General features: G+C 40.1%; 2 protein-coding genes across 2 annotated transcripts; one reads left to right on the plus strand and one right to left on the minus strand.

Annotated features, from left to right (window-relative positions):
• Positions 1–2,499: 2,499 nt before the first annotated feature.
• On the minus strand, positions 2,500–4,313 carry LOC134800037 (CCR4-NOT transcription complex subunit 10). The gene has a single exon (XM_063772482.1). The coding sequence runs from the start codon at positions 4,225–4,227 to the stop codon at positions 2,533–2,535; it is 1,695 nt and encodes a 564-aa protein (XP_063628552.1). The 5' UTR covers positions 4,228–4,313; the 3' UTR covers positions 2,500–2,532.
• A 714-nt stretch (positions 4,314–5,027) lies between these two features.
• LOC134799806 (E3 ubiquitin-protein ligase sina-like) lies at positions 5,028–14,437 on the plus strand. Its single transcript, XM_063772211.1, has 4 exons — positions 5,028–5,267; positions 11,312–11,495; positions 12,216–12,408; positions 13,529–14,437. Exons 1-4 carry the CDS (start codon positions 5,245–5,247, stop codon positions 13,966–13,968), a joined length of 840 nt encoding a protein of 279 aa, XP_063628281.1. The 5' UTR covers positions 5,028–5,244; the 3' UTR covers positions 13,969–14,437.
• The last annotated feature ends 928 nt before the right edge of the window (positions 14,438–15,365 follow it).

The following is a 15,365-nucleotide window of genomic DNA, read 5'->3' on the forward strand; positions in this document are numbered from 1 at the left end:
GTGTTCATCACACAAATAAATGCCCTTACTGGGATTCGAACCCAGGACCATCGGCTTCGCAGGCAGGGTCACTACCAACTAGGCCAGACCGGTCGTCTGGCCTAGTAACTCATTTTAAAACACTTGCCCAAATTATCATATTGTATGAAGAAGAGTATAAAGAACCGGATACACGCAAATTTTGTCGCTTGAAAATAATATGCCTATGTCGCTCGGGTTACAAGCACCGTGTGCAATCGTTTGAAGAATTTTCATGCATATCAATCACTTTGTAGCTTTGTAGCTTCTATTTTGTTACTACACTCGGCGTCACGGAAATCGCACACCCACCGATTTTTGTTTTAAGCGAATATAGCTCTTATCATATGTATTATACCCTCACAATATATACATCATTTAAAAGCACAATTAATAAGCATTAAAACATGAGTAAAGCATTTTTGGGAAAAATAATAATAATCACGAAATTACGGCGTTCTGAAAGAACACCTACAATACGCGTTGTAAGGGTCGCTAGTTGCGTTACCTTGGATAGGTTTAAAAGGGGGGGTAAAAGTGGAATATGGGTCATTCGGTATCCAGAGTTCACAGAGGTCACACCGGAACAGCTAGAGAAAGAAAACACCCCAAGAAAATGGATACCACGGAAGCAGAAGCAGCTCAAGCAGAAGCCCTGGTGGAATCAGGAATGACGCAGTCTGCGGTTGCTCGGCAACTCAACATAAGCCGTTTCCGAGTTCTCCGAGCAGTTCATCGATTCCAGAGGACTAGAAGCTTCACCAGGAAGCCTGGATCCGGAGGACAACGCTGCACTTCCGAAAGAGACGACCGCTTTATTGTGTCGACGTCTTTGCGGAACCGTTTCTCCAACGCTGTCCAGCTGCAGCAACAGCTGCAAGCAGTTCGGAGAACGGTGGTGAGTGTCTCTACAGTAAGAAGAAGGTTGCGGGAGAAGAAGATCATGCCCCATAGAGCGGCTACGGGTCCCAAATTGACGGCAGAGCATCGGCGAGTCAGACGTGAGTTTGCTCGCGAACACAAGGATTGGACGGTCGACCAATGGAAGGCTGTCCTCTTCTCCGATGAGACCAGGGTGTGCCTGTTCTGCAACGATAGGCGCAGAAAAGTGTACAGGAGGCAAGGGGAACGTTATTCACAGGCCTGTCTTGAAGAAACCGTCGGATACGGAGGAGGATCCTGCATGTTCTGGGGTGGCATTTCCCTCGCCGGCAAAACCGAGCTCGTTTGTGTTTCCCGCACTGGTGGTGGTCGAGGCCAGGGATCCATGACTGCTCATCGGTACATCACAGAGATCCTGGAGGACCATGTGGTTCCATACGCCGAATTTGTCGGTCCTGGATTCACATTCATGCAGGATAACGCCCGCTCCCACACAGCGTTGATTGTTCGGGACTACCTTGATCAGGTTGGGATCACCGTCATGCAGTGGCCAGCAAGGAGTCCGGACCTGAATCCCATAGAGCACCTTTGGGATCAGCTAAAACGGAAGGTGCGGTCACGTAATCCTGCACCTGCGACCCTGGAACAGCTTCGAGATGCCGTCATTGAAGAGTGGGATGCTATTCCTCAAGAATACGTCGTGTCTCTCGTGAGGTCCATGAAGGCTCGCATGGAGGCAGTCATTAAGGCCAGAGGAGGCAACACTAGGTTTTAAGTTTAGTTTTAGGCATTTGTATTCCGATATTTGTTGATTTTATTGTGTTTTAATTTGTTGATTTTTTTGCATGAATATACGATTTTTATTTCTTATTAAAAAAGGTGCCTTTTTTTTACTCTTTAGTAACTATTGCATTGTTTTTAAATGAAGGGTTAAATTCTCTTTAAAAATGATCCCACACACTCATACTTTACCTTCAACAACATAAGGTTTATAACGGCTTGAAACAAAAATCCGTGGGTGTGCGATTTCCGTGACGCCGAGTGTAGATGAATCTCTTATTTCTTTATATTGCAAAGAAAAATAACGCAGTCATACAATGCTATAACAAAATTGGAAGTGAACCTAGCATGCAATAAAATATTCAATCATAATTTACTTACATCTATGATCATAGCATACCTATGATGCCTTTTATTTTTTTTAATAGGCGAAAACTTGCTCGCATTCCAGATATTAATTATAATTAGACTCTAGCCTAGTGAACAAATCACAGTAGGTATACGGTCTGCATTAGTACGCTTCATTTGATATGCATTTGATCTGCTTTCAAAGGTTTGCCATTGCAGTGACAGGGGTGAGAAATGCAACATACTAGTCTTTGTATAAACATTAGGCCTAGCACATGATTGGAGCGACAGTATTTCGCGGCGATATAGACTTCCCGTCTTTTTCTAACTATGTTAATTAAAGAGGGATGGGTAGTCTTATCTCGCGAGATACTGTCGCGCCAATCATGTGCTAGCCCGGCTGGTAGTTTATATAATGTGACACTCATTCCTATCACTGTGGCTTTTCGAGAGTAGCTCAAAATAAAAATATGTTTTATAGCAAATATAGTATATTGGAGTAAATCATTGTGATAAACTTCTCAACTTTCTCAAAGTTGTGTGACAGCTTTCTATATTACCAGTACATATTTCCAAATACATTTGAAGAGGTAAAACTCTAGGAGAGTTTATTTGCAGTAAAATCTTCCTAGCAGTGACCAGATCTCCTCTCAAAATGTGGCAAACTGCAGCCTTGGCCCACACGGAGACGGCTATCATGTCCCTCATCTGGTATGGGAGGACTGAGACTAGTTCATGGATCATTTGTGGGTTCAGGTGCTCCACGGCATCTGTTATTCTGTCTAAGTTTATGAGAGCTTCAGCGGCATAGATGTGGGCCCAGGCTTTATGGCTGTTGGAGACGTCGGGTTGGTTCAAGAGCTCCGTAGCACTCATCAAGGCTGAGAGTGGATCCTGCATGTGCAGCAATACATAACTCTGTAAAACTAGCACAGAGTTCTTCACTTCACAGCACTGCTTCCAGCTGATGGGTGGTCCCGGAGGGGCCTGGATCACTGGCAGTGTGGCATCTATGGTAGGTTCCTGGTCTGGCAGTAAAGTAATAGCATTTCTCAAACATAGGGCTGCAAATTCTAAAGATAATGTTGGTATAGCAAATGACTCTCCACTCGTTGAATATTTTTCTTTGACTTCTTTTGTGAAGAGTATTCTAGTATGTGGGCCACTGCCTAGCTTTTTGACTGTGAATTGTTGGGCTTCATCACTGCAGCATTTTTTGATGCAGCATTCAGCCAAGTGGAGCCATATCCGAGGGTTGTTGGGGTAGTGGCGGGCCGTCTCCACCAGACATTCAAAGGCTCCTTCTGAGTTATTTGCTGCAAGCAATGCCAGTCCCAAGTTGTAAACATACAGCGGTCTGTCCTTGCAGGCTATGAGACGCTCACTGTCCTCATTCTCCATGGCTCTAAAGTGTTCCTTTACAGCATGCTGAAAATACTTTGATGCCAAAAACGGTTTTTTCACTGACATGTAAATAACTCCAAGATTATTGTTAATAGCTGCCCAAATATCTTCACCCTGAGTCTTCAGATCATAATTATACTTAAGTGTCTTGTATTGTCCTAAAGTATTTGCCGCTTCCTTCATATCTCCGTTGATGTAATGCTGCTGAGCAATTACAAATATATTCTCAATTGAGTCAGCAGTTAATGTTAACTTTATTTTCTGTCCGAGGAGAAGTTTTGCTCTGCTAACTAGCCTTTCAAACATGTTGTTGATGTCACTGTCTGACTTCATTAATTCAGTATGATTGTTAGCTACATCCAAAGTCTTGTTAAATGTTCTTCGACAAAGAGTAGCTTCCATCATGAGTAGTACAATTTGCTGGTGCAGTTTAGTGTCTTTTACATTTTTCGAGTTGAGAAGCCTCTCTAACAATACAGCGCATTGGTAGTAGTAGCGCGAATGGTATAAAATAACGGCGTAATTGTACAGCGCGAAAGCAGATGACTCTTTTGTGTCAACTTCGGGAAATGTAACCGCCGTAATTTGTGTAATAGCCTTCTTAAATTTCTCTACGTTCCTCATATCACTGGCCATGAACTCTACGACGGCTTTGTTGTGCTGAATCCTCTTATTGTTGGCGCCAGCGAGAGATTCTAGCTCGTTTAGGTGCTGGAGAGCGGATGAGTAATCCTTGTTCATGTAGCACTGGTGAGCGAGTACAACAGGCTCTTCGCGGTCCTTTGAGTTAGACATGGTACAAATAATAAGTAAAACAATAATAGTTAACACAACAGAAAGATATTTTCCAATTGGCAAAAATCCTACAACTTTTCGAGTGTTTGACGACTTTGACGTTTTTGACAGTTGTGTTGTCGAGAGTGGTCGAGACGAGACGCTGTTATGTGTCACTGTGTTTAAAAGAAACGCTTAAACCGTTTATTGCATGTAAGGCCCCATTCGCACGACAGCTTAAAAAGCGTTGCGTTAAAACCCGACGTTGGCGCTTTTTTACCGTTTCCAATATTTGTGTTCATATGAACGCTTAAAAATCACTTGTGAGTCGTAATGCCACGTACGCATCTCAGCAAAGCCATACTTTATTTGCTATTACGACGTATTATTTGAATATAGCTTGAATATTTCAGGAATTTGTAAGCATAAGTTGACATTTTTAAGGTGAAACTAATAATAATCTTGACGATTGACACCAAAAATTGACACTTGACAGCCAACTGACAGCAGCGCCGGCGCTATTTTAACGCTTGTGAGAACAGATACACGGAGTTCCGTATGCTCTATTCAATTTGACGCCGACGCTCAACGCCGAAAATCGAACAGTGCTCGATAAAAAAGCGCCGCGCTTAAAAACCGCCTTCGTGTGAATACATACATGGTTATCCATTGGTGTCATTCAAACGCTTTTTTAACGCGCGTTGAAAAAGCTGCCGTGCGAACGGGGCCTAAGTTCTGTAAAACACTGTCTCATAGACTATAATGTCTTGTCAGTCTTGTGTCTATGGTCGACCTCGACGAGTCAGCCGGCCGGGGTTCCTATTACAAGTTTGTGTTGACTTTGTTGTTTTATTGGCGAAGTAGAATTTACTTGAGTTTATTATTAATTGTTCGTTCAAAAGTATACAAAACACAGTGCTAATTTAAAATCAGTGGTCAGTTTTCTTTTCTGCTCCATTATAAAGGAGCTCGAACAAAAAGGAGTTGTCCTTGCACTTTCTTCATAATTTATTAATTATTATCGAGTTGCAGTCTATAATGGCAACAAGAGCAATTATCACGTAAGTAGATATTTAGCCTAAAACCTGAATTCAAGCTTTAAGCTCGTTTCTAGTTTTAGTTACATATATATATATTATCATCAACAATACACAACATATACAAGGTGGGCCCGTAGTAGGAACAATATTTTATTTTACCGTATTTATTTAATATTATTTTTATATGTACTTTGTAAGTGTTTCAGATTTTAGTTAGGTATGTCTAAGTATCAAATATTCTATGTTTATAAATATAGTCTGGCAAACACAACTTGTGAGTAAGTAAGAACAAAGAGATCCAAACTCATCCCTTTCTTTTGGGTGCTAATAGTAGCGTCAGACAAAGACAGTATGAGTCTCTCTGTCTATGTTTGAAATGAGACAGTACTGGGCCAAACTATAAATGCAAAGTACAATTAAATAAAACAAATTTTCTTTGTTTAATCAAATTGTTTTCTGAATGGTTCAAGTAACGTTCTAACGTCAATTACAAGGTCCCTACCAAAGAATATAACACTCTCACTCTCTTTACATAGAAGTTATTATAATTTTTTATGTACATTTAAGGGTTAGCATGTAGTACATATACAGGGTGTCCCATAAGTGACACGTCACAGTGACACTGGAGGTAGACCAGGCCAAGAGGACCCAAACCAACTTAACATGACCCCAGTAAAAGTGGCACGGTTTTCGAGTTATTGCCAAATTAAGGTTTTTCAGGAATTTTGACCGTTTTTAACATTGTTAGTGCCAGTGTGCACTCGGAAAGGTCTCGAAGTTAGTTTTTTATGTGTACGGCATCATGAATAGTTGATTAAGATAACAGAATAGGTATTTTATCGATAAACAATGTAAAATGCAAAAATGTACTGGTTTAATCTTGAATTAAATTCACAGCGAAACATTAATTTCGACTTTGACCACCTGTCGTGAAAAAAAATTACTAGAAAAGTAATGAGCAAATAACGTCAAGCAATTGAGGATGTTATGCAGATTCAAAAATGGTATGACACATGTACCTTCCTGCAATTAAATAGGAATAATTATCATCTTTCAAAAGCCTCATAAAAAATAAGTCAAAACTAGGAAATCTGCAATCCGTTGCTACTTAGTAAAAATAACGATTTATGTTGAGATATCTAATTCTGGATACAGAAATAAAAAAAACGCCTATTCAGTATTTGCCAAATACCTAAAAGAAAGAGATGGAAAATGGTTATCTCCCTTTTTAAGGATATCATTGAGTTGATAAAGGTTCAAAGAAAATAAAATACTGCAGGTTGAAGTTAAATCAATTATTAAAATAATTTTACTTTACAATAGGTGCTCGAATTGTTTTTCCCCGGCTCGTATGCAGCTATGCACGCTTGGCACCTTCTTGTAAAACTTCAGGTTAAATTCCTTAAATTAATTTCGAATATGTTTCGTGCTGCTTCGAACATACGCCGCCGTAGTTCTTTTTGTGATCTTATTGGCTAATGAAAAAAATCTAATGGGTTTAGGTCCGGGGAACGCGGCGGTCATGCCACTGGTCCCAATCGGCTGATCCATCTAGGAATTTCTGTGTGAGGTGGTCGCGGACATCGCGAGCGTAATGTTCTGGGCCGCCATCTTGCTGTGGTTCTAGCTCCAAGAAGATGGATCGGCCGACTGGAACCAGTGGCATGGCCTAACATTCCCCGGACCTAAACCCATTAGATTTTTTTATTGGGGATACTTAAAAGATAGATTTTACTCCAAGGCAATAAGGTCCCAAGAGGAACTACGGCGGCATGTTCGAGGCAGCACGAAACATATCCGAATTTAATTTAAGATAATTAACTTGAAGTTTTACAAAACGGTGCGTGCATACGAGCCTGAGAAAAGCAATTCGAGCACCTATTGTAAAATTATTTCAACCTACCCTTTCAAACTTCAACCTGTATTTTTTTCTTTGACCCTTTATCAACTCAATGATACCCTTAAAAAGGAAGATACGCATTTACCATCTCTTTCTTTTAGGCATTCGGCAAATACTGAATAGGCGTTTTTTTATCTGTATCCAGAATGAGATACGAGTATCTTAACATAAATCGTTATTTTTAGGGTTCCGTACCTCAAAAGGAAAAAACGGAACCCTTATAGGATCACTCGTGCGTCTGTCTGTCTGTCTGTCTGTCTGTCTGTCCGTCTGTCACAGCCGATTTTCTCCGGAACTACTGGACCAATCAAGTTGAAATTTGGTACACATATGTAAGTTTGTGACCCGAATACGGACATGTAACGTAAACAAATGAATTTTAAACATGGGGGCCACTTTTGGGGGGTAAATGAAAAAAATGAAAAAAAAATTTTTTTAAACTATATCATGTTACATATCAAATGAAAGAGCTTATTGTAAGGATTTCAAATATTTTTTTTTTATAATTTTCGAATCAACAGTTTAGAAGTTATTCAAGAAAATAGGCAAAAAATGACCATTCCCCCCACCTTATCTCCGAAACTACTAGGTCTAAAATTTTGAAAAAAATACATAAAATAGGTCTATACCTATAGATGACAGGAAAACCTATTAGAAATGTACAGTCAAGCGTGAGTCGGACTTAATTACAGTTTTTAATCCGACCCCTACGGATTTTTTAAAGAGATTTCACTCACGTTTCACATAAAAAATACATTGTTAACAGTGCCGGATTACTTAGAGTAGTAGTTTTCTTAGAGTAATTGGTGATAATTTTCTGATAAGATAATCCTTTTAAATATTTAACGGTCTTACCTACTTACGAGTAATTGTAAGGTCAAATTAAAAATAATGTTTAAAAAAAAAGTTAAATTGAGAGCTAGCTTAAAGTTTTTTGTACTCGTCGACTTTAATGGTTGAATTAATAAAGACTTTGTAACCAATAAGCAAAACAAGCACGTGCTTACGGCACCACGTTCAGGGAGGGCACCAAAATGCCAGGTTGAAAAAGGTGAACAAATTTTAAAATTAGGGACAGACACATCGTTTTTACCACACGATTTTTTTAGCTGTCCAAAAGCTAATTTGCAAAAATAATGGCGCGTAATTCTTTGGGAAACAATCGGTAGCAGTAGAAGAGTCGTGATTACATGCATAGATTCGATTTCAACCCACTCTTTTGCGGTTCGGCGTTAGGTCTTATGCGAGGCCTTCTGCCTTACGGCAAAGTTGATCTTCTGCCTTAATTACACTTGGGCGTGGATCCAAATCCAAGCTTTCCTCTTTCGCAGCTGGGCCTACTGCCTTTCTCACACTTCGCCAATTCAATTCCAAGCTCTCTGCTTTCTTACATATTTTATGCATAAAAACAACCTCGCTGAGACCCTTAAATATCGAGCCCTATGCGAAGCTAGGCTGATAGAAAACTGTCCCATCCCTTCTCTGTATGAAATCCTGGATTCGCGCCTGGTTGGGACTAAAACTAAAATTGCGTTTTTATATCGAAAAATTTTCGCGCTCGCTTCGCTCGCGTTTTCAATTACTTTATAAGGTATGATAAAGGTGACATTCGGGTGACGACTGCAGCAACATTACTCTGTTGCAACGTTACTGCTGCAGTACTGTCAATTTTCAAGTAAAAATGTACAACTGTCTATCATATTGCGTTTTTATATCGAAAAATTTCCGCGCTCGCTTCGCTCGCGTTTCTATTACTTTCTACGCTATGATAAAGGTGACATTCGGGTGGCGACTGCAACAGCATTAGGTACTCTGTTGCAACATTACTGCTGCGGCACTGTCAATTTTCGTGATAAAATGATGTGACTGATTTCCATTCTCAGCTGTAATGAACTTCTCTCAATTTACCAAAAAATCAATGTAATCTTGATGACCCTAGGGAGAGGGGGCACCTAGAAATGCTTAGGGCATCAAAATATCTTAATCCGGCACTGATTGTTAAAAATTGTGTAATATACGGAACCCTTGGAACGCGAGTCCGACTCGCACTTGGCCGGTTTTTACTAAGTAGCAACGGATTGGAGATTTCCGAGTTTTATTTTTTATGAGACTTATTTTTTATGAGGCTTTCGAAAGATGATAATTATTCCTATTTAATTGCAGGAAGGTACATGTGTCATACCATTTTTGAATCTGCATAACATGCTCAATTGCTTGACGTTATTTGCTCATTACTTTTCTAGTAATTTTTTTTCACGACAGGTGGTCAAAGTCGAAATTAATGTTTCGCTGTGAATTTAATTCAAGATTAAACCAGTACATTTTTGCATTTTACATTGTTTATCGATAAAATACCTATTCTGTTATCTTAATCAACTATTCATGATGCCGTACACATAAAAAACTAACTTCGAGACCTTTCCGAGTGCACACTGGCACTAACAATGTTAAAAACGGTCAAAATTCCTGAAAAACCTTAATTTGGCAATAACTCGAAAACCGTGCCACTTTTACTGGGGTCATGTTAAGTTGGTTTGGGTCCTCTTGGCCTGGTCTACCTCCAGTGTCACTGTGACGTGTCACTTATGGGACACCCTGTATATCAATGAGTCATCGGATGTTATGCTTTGTATTTGAATATTGTTTAAACTACTACGCTGCCCATGCCCATGTGCCCATTAATAGAACGTCGAACCTTGGTTATTCAATGTTGTTCTGTATTACTCTGGTATTACTGTTTACTTTCGCCTGTTTTCCCTCAATAAACGAATTGAAATAAAGTATATAATGTGTCAAAAATTCTGATAAGTCATATCATTTTCTGTCATTAACGACATTATGTGCCATTATTATGTCATTATCATTAACGACATAACGGCATAATGCATAATCATCACTATTTTTGTTACATTTTGTATGAATTCCAGAACTATAATTTTCATATGACATAACATTAATTACCTACAAATTAGACAGTCTTTCGATTCCTTTAGGGCAGTTTAGGGTAAGCAAGCCCCAGGGGGGCTACCGCAAAAACCGAAATTTGCAAATTGCGGGGATCTTTCTCTTTTACTACAATGAAGGCGTAATTAGGGTGACAGAGAAAAATGCCCGCAATTTGCTAACTTCGATTTTCTCGGTTAGCCCAGGTGTCAACCGCCCGTCGTTTAAGCGTAAGCTTGATAAGTCTAAACATAAACAATGTTATCGGTTCTCGGTATGCCCAGGCAACTTTAGGTATGTATACTAATGACGATAAGAGCGTATCTCATTTGAGGCTACTGAGAGCCTACCGCGACGTTCGACGTGTTGCCTCTCTGTCGCACTTGTAAATCTGGTTAACGCATCTACGCGTCACAATACGCGATATTCACTCGTGAATACCGAGTATAAACCTATATACGTACATATAGATCAATTCGTGTAAACTTAGAATGCTATACCCTTTACCCTTGTTAAGACCAACCAAGAGTGAAAGAGATGGCATTATGACCTCAGTCGCCAGTTGGTATTGCGGTAAGTATAGCAGGGTTCACCGTTCATCATTGTTTATTAATTGTATTCAAACCGGTTTTGATAACGAAGAACTCATATCTATTATCTTTGCCATTAAGGGGTCTTATCTGCTCTTGCTGATAATTTAAAATCATTTATGAAATATTCGAAGGTTTTTAAATAATTACACAGGCTCGATTACTATTGTCTTGCTATTATTCTTACTTCCATAACGTACTTCCACGGCATCGGCACGTTTTAACGTCACCGTAAAGCAGGGTACCTAAATGTATGATAATGTCATTAATTTAGCTCCACAAAAACTAAAGACGAACGAATTTGGCCTAAAATGGTATCTAAATAGAACAGTCTTTTAACCAGTAACCGCAGGTGGAACCGTAAAATTTTTCGTTCCCGGGTGGATGTTTGAGTCCTGAGGGCCTACCGCGAAAAACTAAAATCGACATTTCGTTATCTGCCTCTCTGTCACTTTTGAATATTCGGATTTCGGGCGATTAGTGAAGCTGACATTTTTTTTGTAGAAAGAAATTTCGATTTTCAGTTCCAGATCAATATTTCGCTCCTCAACAAAATGATTTAGACGGGACATAACAAACTAACATATCTAAGTCTAGTTTGAGTTAAGTCTGACGAAGATGGTCGGTTCCAGGATGTCGGAGCGGGCGATGGAGTGCCCAGTATGCCTGGAGACGATGACAGCACCTATCCTGCAGTGCCAACGCGGGCACAGCCTCTGCAGCCGATGCACGAGCCGCGGCCTCCCGCAATGCCCTATTTGCCGCTCGCCCATGACTGATATGAGGAACTGGGCTTTCGAAGATATCATTTCAAAGGTTAGGCGTTTGTATGACGGGTTCTCAGGCAAGGCTCGGTACCGATTTTTTTTTCATACAAAAAAAACCGGTATTATTACCGTCTTTTTCGTTCTTTGGTTTATTATTCCATTTTTAATGGGACAATCTAATAATACGAAGTTGTTACCTAAATACATGATTAAGTCCTACGTAAAAAGTATTGAATAATAAAAATTATGGTGCTATTTCGCGTTTTCAAAAAAAACCGGTTTCGAGCCCTGTTATCAGGTTTTGTTTATTGGGTCCCTTTCTGATTCCGTAAGTACACCAAGTCCCGCAAAATTGCAAAACCACTTTTGAATGAATTCATTCATAATGTGTCCATGCAATTTTGCACCTCGCTGTACATTGGTAAGGCGGTATTCTCATTGTATGCGGATCGCTAAATTGGTCCTTAGAGTTGTCTCACTCATAGTCTCATACATATCAGCTGCCTGTATTGCTCTAACCGCGTGGAGCATTCGATATCGATCGCCCACAATTTTGATATAGGCCAAAATGACATAGGATACAGTTTTGTTCAAAAATAAATCACAACCAATTAATTGTCCTACACTACTTTCGGGAACATAATATACTTTATTTGGTTTTTTGTGTCAGTATGAGCCTTAAGGCAAGCGACGTTAGATTCCACAACATATGAAAGTAAATTTACATTTCTTCGTACCGATACCAATAGTCACAGACTGAATCGCACAGGTGAATACCCCAGCCCCAGTGCCAACGCCAGCGGCGCCGTCGTCCAAACTGCTCTGTCCCCACAAAGACGCGGGCTGCGGGTTCACATTCAGCCAAGCTAAAGCGCGCGAGCTAGATGAGCACGCCAATGAATGTATCTTCAGGGACATGCTCTGCCCGCTTGGCGCCGCTTTCAGCAACTGTTTCTGGATAGGTAAGTGCATTAGGTGTTGAGTAGAGATCCAGGTTTAAAACTAGATCAGTCTATCTAATACATGCAACCTGGACCAGCACGCCAGTGTGGAGAACATCTACATTTAAGACAGTCACACACAAATTAGTTCTTGATTCGTAAAATATTTTTTTTTTATTGTTGAAATATTCCCACAGTGACAAATCATTTTTAGGGTTCCGTACCCGAATGGTAAAAACGGGAACCTATTACTAAGACTCGTATGTCTGTCCGTACGTCTGTCCATCTGTCTATCACCAGGCTGTATCTCATAAACCGTGATAGATAGTTGAAATTTTCACAGATGATGTATTTCTGTTGCCGCTATAATAACGAATACTAAAAACAGAATTAAATAAATATTTAAGTGGGGCTCCCATACAACAAACGTGATTTTATTGTCATTTATTGCGTAACGGTACGGAACCCTTCGTGCGGGAGTCCGACTCCCAATTGGCCGGTTTTTTTTACATTAATTAAATAGAAAAAACGATTTGTGTTATTATTCATTGAGTATTATACGAACGCCAAGAACACGTTGTATAATTAATTTGCAATTATCTTAATGATAATATACAGTGTGGAAGATAAGTCGGGACCTGGAGGGAAACTACCTTAAATCCTTAAGCTGGCTCATTTTACTTAAAAGAGGCATTCCTTTATTTTTGAAAAGAAACAAAACTGCATTCAAAGTATTTTTCTTTTTTTCTTCAATTTGGCTTGTCTAAAAAAATCTCGAACTACTACTAAATATGAGATTGTATGGATATTTTGTACGACAGACGAGTGTAAGACCTAATGTTTCTTGGAGAAATGTTATCATTAACATTAACTGTATCGACTAGTAGAATAAAATTGCGAGTTTTTATTTTTTGGAATTTTTAGATGGTTCGAGCCTCGGGCGAGGCAAGCGAGTTTTAGAAATTCTTTGAATGCAGATTTGTTTCTTTTTAAAAATAAAGGAATGTCTCCTTTAAGTAAAATGAGTCAGCTTAAGGATTTATGGTAGTTTCCCTCCAGGACCCGACTTATTATTTCCACACTGTATATACGGTCTATCAAGGTATTCACATTATTAAATTATTAAAACATTCTTGTCCAGGTAAACTCAAAAACTTGATGGACCACTTCAAACAGAGCCACCCGTCCAGCTGCGAGATAGTCTCCGGCGTCGACACGGACCTCGAGCTCCCACTCACCCAAGACCTCGTCAAGGTCTACCTCGCCGCCACCGGCAATATGCACTTCATCATCACCATGAAAATAGACAAGACTACTAGCACCGCCTCCTGGGCAGTCCAACATATCGGCAGTAAGAAAAACGCGCGTCTATACACGTATGAAATTTACCTGACTAGTAAGCAGGATGTTAGACGGCGCTCAGTGTTAGTGGAACACTGCGTCAATGATGTGGTGGAGCCTTTAGATGTTATCAGGGAAGGGAGATGTGTGGTCATGCCGTTGAAACTGTTGGCGCATTATGTGACAGACAATAAGGTTACTTTTAAGTTAGTTATTAAGAAGGTGCCGCCGACTTTGTAAAGGGACCACAATATAGTCATATGACCGTTGCTTGTTACCGTGCCCCCAGATTTATTCTTGGCATTTACATGTATAACGACTATAATGAGACAAGATAAAAATATCAAACTTTATACATAGGGGTCTGTCTTCGGTCCCTGTATTTGATTTTTTACCTATCAAATACGTAAGATGATTATTGTTTACATTTACTGAAACATTTATTGTTATATAATGCTAAGTTAATCTAGCAGTTTTAATTATGATTGTGCACGGTATTGTTATTCTTTTCCAATAAAACGAGTGCCTTAGAAAAGCATTTTTGTACGAAGTTCAGCGCCCATTATACGGCAGGCAACCAAGCGTCAGACGGTCCAAGGTTACCGTGACCGTGGTAGGGGCTGAAAACTATTTGACTGGTCGAAACCTACCAAGGTTACAGTTGTGGGAAGCTTCGTTGCCGACTACGTATTTAGTAGGCTTCAATCGTAATAATGCAACAACTTGAATTTGTATTAACATTTTTATTAAGCATTTCTAAGCAAATTAATATTTTAAGTCACATAATTGGTTTTATTTTATTGTCCTTCTCGATTAATTAAGCGCTCGCAGGCACACGAGAGATTATGGTTCGGTCGCACGGACGCGGATCCGCGCCGCGGCGGCCAAACAGGACATCACTTTATAATGTTTATAGCACTGCCCACTTACACAGATGTGCAGTGCAGTGCAGTCAAATCTTTCCTTTAGACATCTGAAAGTGACTCAATCACATTGATCACACTAGGGCCTAGTGACTATAGTTCGGTTTTTTTAGCATTAGAAAGACTTCGAGCAACACCGGCTTCCGACACGTCGGAAGGGAGGGGCCCAAGTAGGGCATACTCCCGGGAATTCCCGGTTCTCAAATTCCCGGGAATTCCCGGGAATTTTATAGTGTCAAAAGAACCGGTACTGAAGACCCGGTACCGGTACTTCCCGGTTCTCATCATATGACTATTTATTCCCATTTCAATAGTAGTAATGTTTAGTACTTTAGGGGCTGTCCATAAATTACGTCATCGATTTTTGACGATTTTGGACCCCCCCCCCTATAATCATCCAAAAATCATGCTTCAAATGACCCCATTTCCTCCTACTTCATGCTACCGTCATCCGATGTCCAGACCCCCCCCCCTAATTTGAAATGACGTAATTTATGAATAGCCCCTTAGCTCGGGACATTAAATAACATTTAAATTCGAAAACAAAACGAAACGGGGGATCCAAATAATCCGACAAACTTATAAAGTAGGCATTCGTGCAGGCAGGCCGTGCCGTCATAGTACTCATAGTGCTGAGTGCATCGACTACGCTACGGCACGGCCATGTGGCTCGGCCCAGGCGGAGGCAAAGTGTGCCGGTTAAAGGATGACTCA

Source organism: Cydia splendana, chromosome 19, assembly GCF_910591565.1.
Source record: "Cydia splendana chromosome 19, ilCydSple1.2, whole genome shotgun sequence".
NCBI classification, from domain to species: domain Eukaryota; kingdom Metazoa; phylum Arthropoda; class Insecta; order Lepidoptera; family Tortricidae; genus Cydia; species Cydia splendana.

Bases quoted from the DNA above. Each gene is read 5' to 3' on its own strand.
- LOC134799806 (XM_063772211.1), top strand. From the start codon at position 5,245: ATGGCAACAAGAGCAATTATCAC. The intron at 5,268-11,311 runs GTAAGTAGATAT...GGTCGGTTCCAG, and splicing joins GCAACAAGAGCAATTATCAC to GATGTCGGAGCGGGCGATGG. The intron at 11,496-12,215 runs GTTAGGCGTTTG...TGAATCGCACAG, and splicing joins TCGAAGATATCATTTCAAAG to GTGAATACCCCAGCCCCAGT.
- LOC134800037 (XM_063772482.1), bottom strand. From the start codon at position 4,227: ATGTCTAACTCAAAGGACCGCGAAGAGCCTGTTGTACTCGCTCACCAG.